The sequence below is a fragment of the Symsagittifera roscoffensis genome, chromosome 2, assembly GCF_963678635.1.
Source record: "Symsagittifera roscoffensis chromosome 2, txSymRosc1.1, whole genome shotgun sequence".
In the NCBI taxonomy this organism is placed as follows: Eukaryota; Metazoa; Xenacoelomorpha; order Acoela; family Convolutidae; genus Symsagittifera; species Symsagittifera roscoffensis.
In genome coordinates this window covers 38,395,954-38,408,501 of record NC_087063.1, presented here as the reverse complement: position 1 = coordinate 38,408,501, position 12,548 = coordinate 38,395,954, and the positions used below count along the sequence as shown (strand labels likewise).

At 40.3% G+C, this 12,548-nt stretch overlaps 2 protein-coding genes across 2 annotated transcripts in view; one reads left to right on the top strand and one right to left on the bottom strand.

Annotated features, from left to right (window-relative positions):
• Window positions 1-6,742, top strand: part of LOC134839831 (glutamate receptor ionotropic, NMDA 1-like) — a 61,262-nt gene extending 54,520 nt beyond the window's left edge. The window contains exons 9-16 of the mRNA XM_063855454.1: window positions 430-579; window positions 738-1,052; window positions 3,761-3,775; window positions 4,140-4,285; window positions 4,519-4,765; window positions 5,116-5,310; window positions 5,703-6,163; window positions 6,376-6,742. Coding sequence (XP_063711524.1) covers window positions 430-579; window positions 738-1,052; window positions 3,761-3,775; window positions 4,140-4,285; window positions 4,519-4,765; window positions 5,116-5,310; window positions 5,703-6,163; window positions 6,376-6,565 — 1,719 coding nt within the window. The 3' untranslated portion in view covers window positions 6,566-6,742. The remainder of the gene's footprint in view (window positions 1-429; window positions 580-737; window positions 1,053-3,760; window positions 3,776-4,139; window positions 4,286-4,518; window positions 4,766-5,115; window positions 5,311-5,702; window positions 6,164-6,375) is intronic.
• The window catches only part of LOC134838851 (uncharacterized), a 224,900-nt gene that overhangs the window by 173,094 nt on the left and 39,258 nt on the right, over window positions 1-12,548 (bottom strand). The window lies entirely within an intron of this gene.

The following is a 12,548-nucleotide window of genomic DNA, read 5'->3' as shown; positions in this document are numbered from 1 at the left end:
TTTACATGCAGCGCTTAGCAAATAGTTTTATCAATAAAATAATTGTATTTATATCCAATTATAAATACTAGTTTAGAACTGGTTCCAGTTGCCCTGCAAGTAGCACTGAAGGTTTGGACCACAATCAAAAACTTCCAAATACTAATGAAGCTATTACCTTATAAACTCGCAGATGGGGGGTGGGGAAGGGAAGAGCCGGAAATGTGACATCGTAGACCGTCTGACTGCTTTCAAAAACTATTAGGCAGAGCAGAGTTTTTTCACTCAAGACATGGAAAAAACAACCCAAAAAACGGAGAGAACTATTGTTCTGTTGGTTGATTTCAAATTGACTTATTTTTACAGCGCCCCTTTGTTGCATGATCACATGGATTTTTCTTCTGTCGGAAAGTATACATAAAACTAGTTCTATTCTATTCTGCTGGGTAGGTAGTGCGCTTCACCATTCCATACTTCTACTCTGGTTTTGCAATCATGGTGGCCAAGAAGCCCCCCAGACCCCAGATGTTCGCTTTCCTACAACCCCTGGATGCCAAAGTGTGGCTGTTCATATTTGTGAGCATGAACACACTCGCTGTAGTAAGTTCCCTCTATTAATTGTTACAAATGATCATCATTCTGTTTACTCAGCCACATGGCTCTTTTGGTTAAATGACTCTAACGTCTTAGGTTGATCGATAGCAATTAATTTGAGTAGTGTGAGATCTAAATAAAAGTATTATTAAATACAATTATAGGTGAAGGCTGTGTGCGAGTGGTGCAGCCCCTATGGACTCAACCCGAGGAATAGTCAGAAGCAGCACCAGAAGGAGGGGAAGAGTGGCGGCGGCGGCGGCGGCGGTGGCATCTTTGCCTTTTCTTCCGCCATCACCCTAGTCTATTCCCTCATGTTCCTCAACACACACCCCTGCAAACTTCCCCGCAGCCTCTCGGCCAGGCTGCTCACTTGTGTCTGGGCTGGAATAGCTCTCCTAGTAGTGTCCTCCTACACCGCCAATCTCGCCTCCTTCATGACTGGCAGGCTCACTTACCTTGACTTGGATATACTCAAGGTAGACCAACCAATATTTATACCATAGTTATCCCGTGTTTACACCCATGAACGAAAATACGAACAATTCCATATGGGTTTTCCGAGAGAAACTCCGGGAGAAATTAATAGTCATACGATTTCCATAAAATGGCAAAATTGGTATTTATTTAGTTCGAAACTTTAAATTGCGCCTAAAATTTTTAAATCAATTCTGCTCTCAAACCAACGTTGCAAAAAATTAATAAAATTTTTTTGGGTATTTCGTAGACCCGATGCTCCAAAATTTACTAAAAATATGTAATTTATATGATGTTACTTGTATAAAACGGACACTTAAATTGCTTTCGAATCATTATAGATGCTTGGGTGTTTCAAAAAGCATGACCCAAAACTTAAATGATAAACTGTTTTTAGGTTCAAAATATGAAAAAATTCACTAAAAAAGATTTTTAAAAAAATTTATTACTGCCTGATGGATCTCCCTTGGATCTACAGATCAATTTTTAGGTGCTTTTGAGCATTAAATTATAACTCGTTTGTGTTTATTTGTCGCTTGTGAGGAATTATTGCCCAAATTTCACGTGCAATTTTAGTTTAGAGTGATATCTTTTGCGTCTGGTAACGTCTTATTAAGACTTGATTGCCTATCTCCATTTGCATTTTACCTGTTGTCCTCAGCTTTTTTCCTCAGGTTTTTATTTTAACTAAGGTCAACAGGTGAGGACGTTGTACGGTTTAACTAATGTGCACAAGGCTGAGACACCTGTACGACAAGTTCTATCTCTTCCGAGCAGCTCGTAAAGATGACAGTGAAACAATTAAAAATACTGCTCTAGATCCGGATGAAACTATTGTATCTCTTGACTTGAAAAGCCTATAGACTAAAGTTCCCTTGAAATAAGACAATTGAAATTGCCTTACAGAAGCTGTACAGCCAGGAGTCCTCTCCTGAAGTTCAAAGATCCACAATCGAAAAGCTTTTGAATATGGCGATCAACAAGGCTATTTCAGCGTAATAATTCATGTTATGTTCAAATCCATGATCTAGCTGCATGCGCTTCCCTTGCTGTGAACTTTTCAAATATTTGACTGAAAAAACTTGAGTTTGCTTTGAAACAGAAAACACCGGATGGGTCGGAGCTACAGCCAATCGATGGCAAGAACGGTTTGTGTCCCTGTTGCAGCAGGAAAGTAAAAATTACATTGAAGTGGTTGAATGCGAGAGATGCTAAATCTGGTAGCTTTATAAATTTGGAATGTGGAATTTAAATCCGATGATGTTTGCACCTCGATAACCGAGATTGTCTGGTATTGTGAAAACTCCTAGCGCACGAAGATCAACGAAAAGCATACTCCAAAGGTTAAAATGGCCCTCAGGCATGTAGATGACTTTGCTTAAACATTCAAAACTGATCTAACTCATGTTTAGATCCCGCCAGTTCTCTACAGTTCACTCAGGAATAATTTTATCTAGACGGGTGTTTTCTGGATTTGAACATCAATGCGCCCCAACTCAGTGCAAGTGTATTGTTACCCAAGACACTGTACATAGCGTGTTTAGGAGTACATCTAGTTGGGAGCAATTGGATAAAGCTATGGAAAGTAACAGAATACAGTGGCTTACAGATCAGTACCCTGAAAATTAGTACGCAAATTTAGCAGCAGATGCCCTTTGCAAATTCACTGAGAGCAAAGGCAAGCCCTTGGACAGTGAGAAGAAATGTTTAACGCAATCACCAAGGGGTGTTAAGCCTTCAAGGCTTTTTAATCAAAATAGAGGTAACCAAAGCCAATTATCATGCAGCAAGTTACGAAATTTAAGCAATGTTCTGATTTGCGGAACATGAAAACTACAATCACTTTTAGCAGGTAAATAGCGCACTTATTATTTGTGAAGTCTTAGACAGGTCGAAAAGTCAAAGCAAACTGTTAACACTAGAGGCACTGCAAATCAAGAAGCAGAAGCTGGGCTTGAACACGCGCGATAAGTTCAGAAGCAGGGAGTTGACAATGAAAATTTAATATAATTTTTTGTTTTTACTCAAAAACGTACATGTCTAATCGAAGTTATGACTCAGAAACGTCCAGACAAAATAATTTACAAACATTTAATTACGTATAGAGGTTAAATGTATTTCTAATCTAATTGAATAATTTTAGAGAACCAAAACTTATGTAAAAGATTGTCGGTTGCGAAATGGTTTGAAAAAATTTTTTTCTCAAAAATTTGCATGTAAAATCAATTTGGAAGAAATAAACTTCTTACGATTCTTAAGGGCAGGGTATTTTGCGCGCTATATCTCCCAAATTAGCGTAAATGGCAGTTTTCACACCTGTGTAGTTTTGCAAAAAAAACTGTCGCATGAGAAAACTTTTTAAGCTTCTGAGCTTTGTTTATCAATGAATGTTGTTATGTGGGTATGAAAAGGGGTAAAACAGCTAACTTAAAGTAAAAAATTTTTTCCGAGAAATAACAAAAATATTCTTTATACTCTCTGGTCATTCAATTATCATAAATGAAAAACTCGAGTCATAATTTTTCATGCTTTTTACAAACATTTTTTAAAGTATTCGCCACAGTATGGGAGCTGTATGGCTATCATTTTTTGTCAACCTGGGATATTCTAAGGAGCAACTCAAAGCTTTGAGAAGAAAAGTGTGATGTTGATGCAGCTTTTTGAATTTTTTTTACTATGATGCGAGTTTGTGTTCTGGGTTTATTTTCAGATTAATAATCCCGAGGTAAAGTTTACTTTTATTTGTCAATAGGCCAAAATTGAAAGAAACGGGGAACACTTCGTTACAAGTGTTAACTGTTTTAAGCTGGGCCTTTATCATAGCTGTTTTGAGTTTGAGCTTGATTATAAACGTTTGTGGTTTTGATAGAATGTTACATATATCCACTTTTAGCCTAACATCTCACGCTCAACGTGTTTTGTCTGAGGTTCTTCCCTTTTCACTTGTGCGGTCCTACTTTTTGTGAGTCAATCGAGAAGCTAGTTTTCAAATCACGATGACAGGGAACTTTTCGACTAAGTGTTGATGCGGATGTAGTAGCGTCTGAAACTGTGCCTCAATGTGTGACGTATTGTGGTGTTGTGTACAGGTGCAGAAATTGATGCACTCTATCAAGTATGGGGCGGAGGAGGACTCGAGTGCGCAGAAATACATCACAGAACAGTGGCCCCAAATGGCGAGGGGTCTGCAGCAGAATCTAGTCTCTGGGTCCATGGAGGCCATACACAGACTCAAGTAAGATCACCGAGCATGACACAATACAAACCGATAATCGCAACACTCCACATATCCAGTTTACACTCTATGAGATAAATCCATGAGCTGATTGAAGCTTGTGGAACGTAACTAGGTGGTTTCACTTGTTGATCGCAACTCTTTTGACCTCAACTGTGTTTGCACCGCTGCTAATCCTTTGTAGGCGACATGTTCTAAGGACCCCATAAAGACCTATGTCTGTCTATCTGTAGGAATGGCACTCTGGATGCGTACTTTGGAGATGCACCGATAGTGTACTGGGACGCAAATCAGGACCCAGACTGCAAACTACTCACAGTGGGCAGTTCGTTCGGGGATGACTATTACGGCATGGCCATCAGCAGAGACAACATGCACAGCATCTTCTTCAACCAGGTGAACCAGCTGCTGCACAAGTACAGACAAAATTTCTTCCTCGACAGACTCAGAGAGAAGTGGTTCATCGACTCCAAGACACAGGTACAGCGAACAATCCCCACCTGCAATACGATTACAAAGTCGGCAAAATTCTTACGTTTTAATCCTTCCAAGACTATAACCTAGACTCAAGAAAGTTTGTGCTCAAAAAAGCCCAACTGATTTTCTGGCGCTAGCAGCCTTTATACTGACTTACTCACGTCTATGATGCAAACTGGTGGCATATCATAGATTCAAAAACTTAGTTTTTATAACTTGAGTTTTTTTGGCGTTTTTCGAGCACCAGTCATAGTGTGAATTTTGAGCTAAACCTTTGGCTATTTTAAAATAACTTCTTCTGATGAAAATCATAATAAAGTTTCTGTGAAAAGTGTCGTCTGTTGTTTCTCTAGTCATGTCTTTCCGACGACATAGAACATCGTTCTCTCGGTCTGGACAACGTGGCCGGCCTCTTCCTCGCTCTGGCACTCACTATCCTCGCGTGCGTGTTGATCTTGATGCTGGAACATTTCTGTTTTCGCTTCGTTGTGCCCCACCTACCAGTACAGAAGAACCCAGACCATAAATCACTCCTCTTCGTCAGCCAAGTAACACAAACCACAAATCATATCCCAGGCGTGGACTAAGATATCCCCGAAGAATTGACAATTGGTCTAAATTTTTCTGTGATGGCCAATTTTTCCATGTGTCCCTGGAATTTTAAAAACACTATTTAACTAACATCATAGAAAACGTGCCAAAATGCGGACTAAGCTACTTTTTGTATGCCAGTTTTTTGAAAGGCTTAGACCAACAATTTTACTGGTCCATTTTGGCATTGCGGCTGTTTTAAGCATTTTGGCCGAAAATGTAAATTAGTAAAGATAGGTTTTGATTGAACAAGAGGTAAGTTCCTAACCCAACCCAATGCCTTTTTGTGCAGCTTGGACGGGGGCCACTCTAGCAGAGTTTTGATTATCCCTAAGACTATTGCTTTCAGAAACTTCATCATCTCGTGCTCCAAAGTGGGTTATCTCGTCTAGAGAAACGGGAGTATGAGGATGGAACCCAAGCCCCCAAACCCATTCTCAAAGACAGAACACAAACAAGACACTCCAAAGGGTGCAATTCATTCCTCAATTCTGATCCTCCGCCACTCCAGTCTAGTCCACTCAGCTTGGGCTACAAAGTGAACCCGAACCTAATCAGTCATGTGGCTCAGTTCCCGACTAGCGAGAGGCCAGGAGATATTCGGAGTCGGTCCTTGCCAAGAAGCTCATTCCATAGTCTCTCTTACAACGGAGTGGGAGGAACCGCTGCTGCTGCCGCCGAGCAGGGAGAGGGAAGCAGAGTGTTTCTGGGTCAGATGATTGGGGGAGTACGGGAGCAGACACGGAAGTCATCTCTCAAGGAGAGTCAAAGGGACAGTCAGTTAGTCCGCTCTCCCCCTGGATCACGCAGGTAATCAATCTACAACATAAACAAAGTTCAGTGCTCTCAAAAGAATACCGTCTATGAGATTAGAAATGAACCATAAGGTTGTGAGCAGCTACAACTTTTTTCTTACTTTTTAGGGCTTCGATTACTGTTGCGTTTTAATTTTAATTTAATTCAAGTAGTAAATTGGTCTAAAGATAGGTTGAAAACGTCTATGTTTTGCTGCTTTGTTTCAGTCCTGCTGTAGATACGACAGAAACAATTTCAGTCAATACTTCCTCCAACAATTCTGAGACCAGTCAGAAACGAAACATGAGCCAGCATCATCCCAGACAGCGCAAACTGGCCAGGGATCATACCCTGGAGTACTCGGCCTCGGAGGAATGCGATAACCCTGAGAAGCGCCCCTTCACCACCAGATTATGATCACTCAACATGGATACAGATCCCGATACATTCCTCTCAATCCAATTATCAATCCAAATACACTCTCTTTAGATATAATATTACGGAATACGTGTTCGATGTTGTCATAAAATAATCATATTTAAGGATTTATTCTTATCAGAGCTGTTTTTTTGCTGCTGCTGCATTTAGGTTGGAAAAGCGTTTAATGTTTCTTTGGCTTTACTTCTTTGTATTGCTTTAGTTCAATGTCATAAAAACACCTAGTTTTCCGTAAGTTCGTGGAATGAACCGACTATTGTCCTAATGCCAGCATTTTCACTATGATTTCATTGCATATAGGTAGAGCATCATCTTGACTTTGAGCATTGGCGGCGCGTGTATGGAAGCTAAATTGAACAACAAGAAAGTTTTCTAAAAAAGGGATTGCAGTTGGAACATGTTTTCTTTGTGAACTTTGTAAAACCAATTTGTCCCAAGAAAAGCAGAGTAATCCCATTCATCAAAACGGCTCCGAAAAACTTAAGCAAAGTTTAGTACACTCATCCAATTGATATTTAGAGAACTAACTCCAATAAACACAAAAATGATACGGTCTTGGGGGTTTCTGAGGCAAACATCCAATATATCAAACACACGCAATGTCAAACTGCCTGTTATACCCTCGCCCGTTAGGTGAGATGTAAAATATGCTTCGTCGGTATTTTATATGCTTGTTGAGAATAAAACAGTTTCTAATAGCAACTTAAATTCAGTTCTGTACGGTTAAGTCTGGCTGACACTGACCTCAACTCATTCGAGAGACAGTGCCTTATAGGAACTTTTACATATGTCTTCACGTATAATTATATACTTATTTAAACATCAGACTTTTATATGTTAATCAATGTAAGTTATCTCTATAATATGTATGACTTTCCAACTGGTGACTTTAGCATGTATCATGTATCATCATAAATGGATGTTTTACTATGATATCCGTACGGATAACATTTCCCTCTTTTTTAATTAATGAGTATTACAATTTTCGTCCCACTTGTCCTCTTTTTAGTGTCTTTGGTGTCCTCCTTCTTTGTTGTCTCTCTATCAATTCGAGGAATGTCCGTTTGTTCTGTTTGATTGTGATGTTGCGTGATGAGCTCTCTCTCTCTCTCTCTCTCTCTCTCTCTCTCTCTCTATCTCTCTCGTTGAAAGGTCATCGAATTCCCCCCGGTGAGAGATAGGTTGGAGCTTGTTCATAGCTTCCTCGAAGTTCTTGCTGAATAATTCCGGTTTTTCGATAATGTATCGGGAGCTTTTTTGATGGACGGCGAGTGATTGTCCGCACCTGCATCTCGCGTGTTTTCTGGTGTTGCTGTTTCCATGTTAGTTTCGGTTCACATGATCTCATCGGATGAAATCTGGGGCGAAGGGTTCTTATCTGCTGTTTTGTTGTCGAATTTATCGTTTGGCGTGCTGGTATTCGTTGCTGAGTCTTGGATGTTTGCTACCGTGGTTCAATAGATCTGGTTGGAATTGTGTTGGCTTTTTTGGCTGATGTGCTTTTTCTTGTTCTCGTGGATCGTCTGATTTCCGGGGATTTCTGCTCTGATGTGGCTTTAATGTCGATCCTTTTACCGGCCGGTTTTTTTTCGGGGATGACGTTTTGCGATTATGATGCAAACCGCACGAGAAAAAATTGAGGTCTCGCACTCGACTTGGACTTTGCTTAGATTAACTTTGGGTTTATTTTGGGGGCTTATACTTCCTGATGTTCTCGTTTGCTGTTGGTGCAGAGGTGTATTGTCTCTTGAGTGTTTTTTTTTGCTCGATGGGTCTGCTTGCTCGCTGGGCGTGTTTGCTTGTAAACGGTTTGAATAGTATTTGAGGTCCTAATGCCCTGCGGTTTAATGACTGTTGAGTGACCTCATGAATCGTTTTTCGGGGATGACCGTTTCGTGCTTGTGGTTGTTCCCACTTTTTTTGGTGTTTTGCTTGCTTGTCTTTTTTCCTGAAACTCGTGGTTTGGCTCTCGGTAAGTGTTTTTACTCCGCAAAATCCTTAAGGTTGCCGGCCTACAGTTTCCTTTAACCCTTGGGTCTGGTATGAAAGCAAGACCATCGTGCCTAATTACTCGCGGCTTTTTGCCCTCACGCAGTGTGTGGAGTGTAATTTAGTATTGATACGTTTTCGATAACTTTGAATTGTGCCCCAAAAGCCCCGGATTTTTGGTTTTCCTTGCTATGGTTCCCGTTTTTCTAGCGATTTGTTCCAAACGAAGTCCCGTTTTATGATCTTTATTGTGTGCTGGGCTTTGAATTGGTAAGACTAGCGGTGCTTTCTCGGGCTTCTGTTTTTCTTGGTTTATAGGTGGTCATATTGGCTTGCGTATTTTAGATTTTGTGGGGCGTTTGTTTTTTCGCTTAAGAGTGCCTATTTAAAATTTATTAGTTTTAAGGTTTGTTTGAAATCGGTAGATGCGCATCTATTGGGGATTTTTTGAGTATTTGTTGGTCAAACTCCTCATCGCTGCTCCAAGTGTGATTGCATCCGTCATTTTCGTAGTGTCCCGTCGGTACTTAGCAGTGATGTCTGTAGTTGGAGCGGGATTGAGAGTTGGTTCGGGCAAGTACTGATGATCCCTTGACCTTGTCGTTATTTTGCCCCTGTATACCAGGTCCAGCTCATGTTTGCTACTCCCTTCCGGTCCCACATGGTCTTCGCTGGTAATGCCGGTTTCGTTAGTATCTTTTCACCTAAAATTGATAGCTTAGTGTTTTCCCGTGAGAAGTTTGATAGTTTTGTTGATGTGCTATTGTTACTCAATGTATGTTGGCCTTTCTGCTGAAATGGCCTTCAAAAGGTGTGTTTTCACGGTTGCCTTTGGCGTTATGCGACTTGTCTTTTGAATTTCGGCCGCATCCGACTCAAGTTTGCAGGGACCGTTCGTTTCATCGATTTTTCTGATCGCTAGTTTTGATTTTTAGGTTCCAATGAGCCTTTCCGCAAAATCTATTGCCCTGTGGTCATCCATGGTGCGAATATTAGTTTGATGTTGTTACTTTTGCAATATATGGGGATTTTAGGCTCGAAAGCCTTGTGCTTGATCGCATCGAACATTACGTGATACGCCGTGATTAATGATATGGTTTTCTATATAATTGATAATTGTGTCCGCTTTATTATTTCTTAAAACTTTCGCCTGAGGGAATCGCGAGAAAGGATCGACTCCCACTAAGATATAGACTTCATTGTCGATTTCGTCAAGTCATGGACCCCGAAACCCAAATGGATTTCTTCATTAGTTTCGACCAACGCATCGAGTGTTTCATAATGTTTTTTACAGGAGACTACTTCAAGATCCTTACCACTATCGCGGCAATTCTCAAACTTTAGTGCGGTTGAAACAATGTCCCAAGTTTGAAACAAGTAGGGGTACCACACATGATTGGCTGCCTCCAACAAGCCGCCTTGTCCTTGATGAGTTCAGTCTAGCGCGTCCACTAGTGTAGCCCTCAGCTGTTTGGGAATGACGACCCTTTCTTTTTACAGTAAAATGCTAAGCCTGACTGAAAAGCGGTGACGCACGTTGTAAAAGAAGGATCCGCATCAATGTTTTAAGTTGTTTTAAGTTGTCCAATTTCTGCTGTTTCACAATATTCATCAGTCGTGACAAATTACTATCCCTCTTTGTGGCCGCTGCAAGGAACTCAATGTCCAGGACTTTCCTCAAGTTTTTTTCGGAACAGTGGTGGGTCCTCCTCCTCTATGGTAGCTGTTTGAAAATCTGTGTCCTGCTTTTCTTCTCCCATCGTCTAACATTTTGCGTCTACTTTTTCGTTTTCCACTCTCTGGAATGTATGACTCTATGATGACGGGATCACTTGGTGTTTCACTTCGCCAAGTGTAAGTTCAGCCAGTGGTGGTTCAGTAAGACAAATTCGTCAAACGAGGCTTAATTAATTGGCGGGAATCTAAGTTGGGTTTGATTGCCACTTTGGCATTTTCTAACTAACCGTTTAAATGATGGTAAGGCCATGCCTTGTTTCATTTGTTTGTTCGTTTTTGGCACGCGACTGAATTGTTTTTAGGCTATCTGAAGAATTATGAATTGTTTGTGTATCAGCAAAGCGACTATTTTGAAACAATTGACTTTGAACAGTGAATGCAGTTTGTGTTTGAATCGAAAACGAAGATGCTAATGTTTCGTTCCGGTTGAGCTTTTTAGCGCCTAAACTTCTGATTGGATTTTTGTTCAAAGATATGTTTGCGATGCTGCTATCTTGAAATTCTAAACAATTTACAAAGTCGTCGACTAGTGCGACAACGAAGTGTTTGTCACAGTATGCTGGAGGTTGTAGCTTAACGACCGGTTGCCTTGAAATGCAATCAATTAGGTCCATTTTACTGCCTGATAGGTGATGCTTATCAAAACCGAACGTAATAAGTCTGTAGATCCAGTTAACCTGCTTTGGTAGGTTTCATTAACTGTTGCTTTGTAGGGCAGTTACTAATGCTTGCTGATCTGTAATTTAGGTGAATCATCTACCGTATAGCGGCCAAAAAGTCCAGCTCGTTGACTGATTCTACTTTTGTTCACACGAACGTGACGCATATGCGATATGGTTGCCAGCCGTCCGATGTCTCCAGCTCGAGTGCTGCAGTTATTCCCGTAGGGCTAGCATGACAAATTATGTTTCTCTTTTACTTACAAATTGTCTGTTCTCGGTGATGTTTTAACCATGTTAAGTAGAATTAGAATCGATTGAAATTGGTTTTTAGGCCACATTTTTGTATAAAAAAAGCCTCTGCTATATTATCTGTAAGAAGTCCCTTGTAATCCATTTCAAGTCAGTACTGGCAGGACAGATTTGAGAAAAATCAAATTTGTTTGTTTTGATTTTAGTGGGTTTTGAGCTATCCGATTTTCTAATTTTTTTCTCAATCGCATGAGCAAAACACCAACATTTTCATTTTAGTTCGGTGTCTGAACTACCTTATATACAAAAACTAACATTTTAGTCTTCAATTGGACCACCTTGGATAACGCAGAGTTTTGATTTGTGATGTTTCTCGTATGAAAATTCTTGTGTCATTCTTGTTTGGGATTGATAGGTTGAGATCCTTATAATAGTAATTCGAGCAGTGATGAAATTAACGCAAAAGTTTTTTTGACTGTCGAGAAAGAAAAGCAACAAACACTCTGAATAATTGCTTTCAGACTACCGTGCTTTCGGTGGTCGAAACTTTCAACAAATGTTAGCGACGGAAAACTAACAGAGTTCTCATCCAAGAGAAAATAGTTAGGCGCAAACTAATGGAACGCTTAAGACTATTTATAAGCCTTTTTAGACAGTAAAAAGTTTTAAAATTGCACGCTGAAGAAAACTTGTCGACCGAAAAATTTGATTTCGAATACAAATTTCTGCAAAACATTCGAGGAATTTTTAGCCTTTAATTGGCTAAAAACAAAAACAATTTTGTTAATCAGACGACTTTAAACAGCATCGATATTAAGCGTGTGCTCGCGTACACACTTTGTCAAAACATGGTTTTTGACAGAAGAAATCTTGTCAATCAAGGTCGGTCAAGGCCGTTTTGTGAACTAGTTGAAATAGCTAAACAAAACAGAAAAGTTGTTTTTGGCGGGATCGAACGCGTATGCTGAGCGTGAATTTAAGTCCCGTCAGTTTTGGCGCTTATTTAAATTTTAGAAAGGAAATGAACTAGATGGGATTCAAACTTACGTCGAACCCGCCGAGACGCACTTTTTATACGCTCGGCTGGCGTCCTTGTTTTATAGACAACTGTAGTTCAAACTTGTGATTACATTTGCTCAGCAATATCCTCATGCGCCTAAGAGGCAATATTCGGAGCAAGTTTAACGAGGGGTGTTGTTAATTGGCCCGATCGGGTCTCAACGATTGTGGAGCGAGCGACGTCAGTTTTGCCGTAGTGCAAATCAGTTACTTGACCTAAAGAGTAGTGCCCATGACGAGGGCTGATGGTAACGACAATTCAGGCA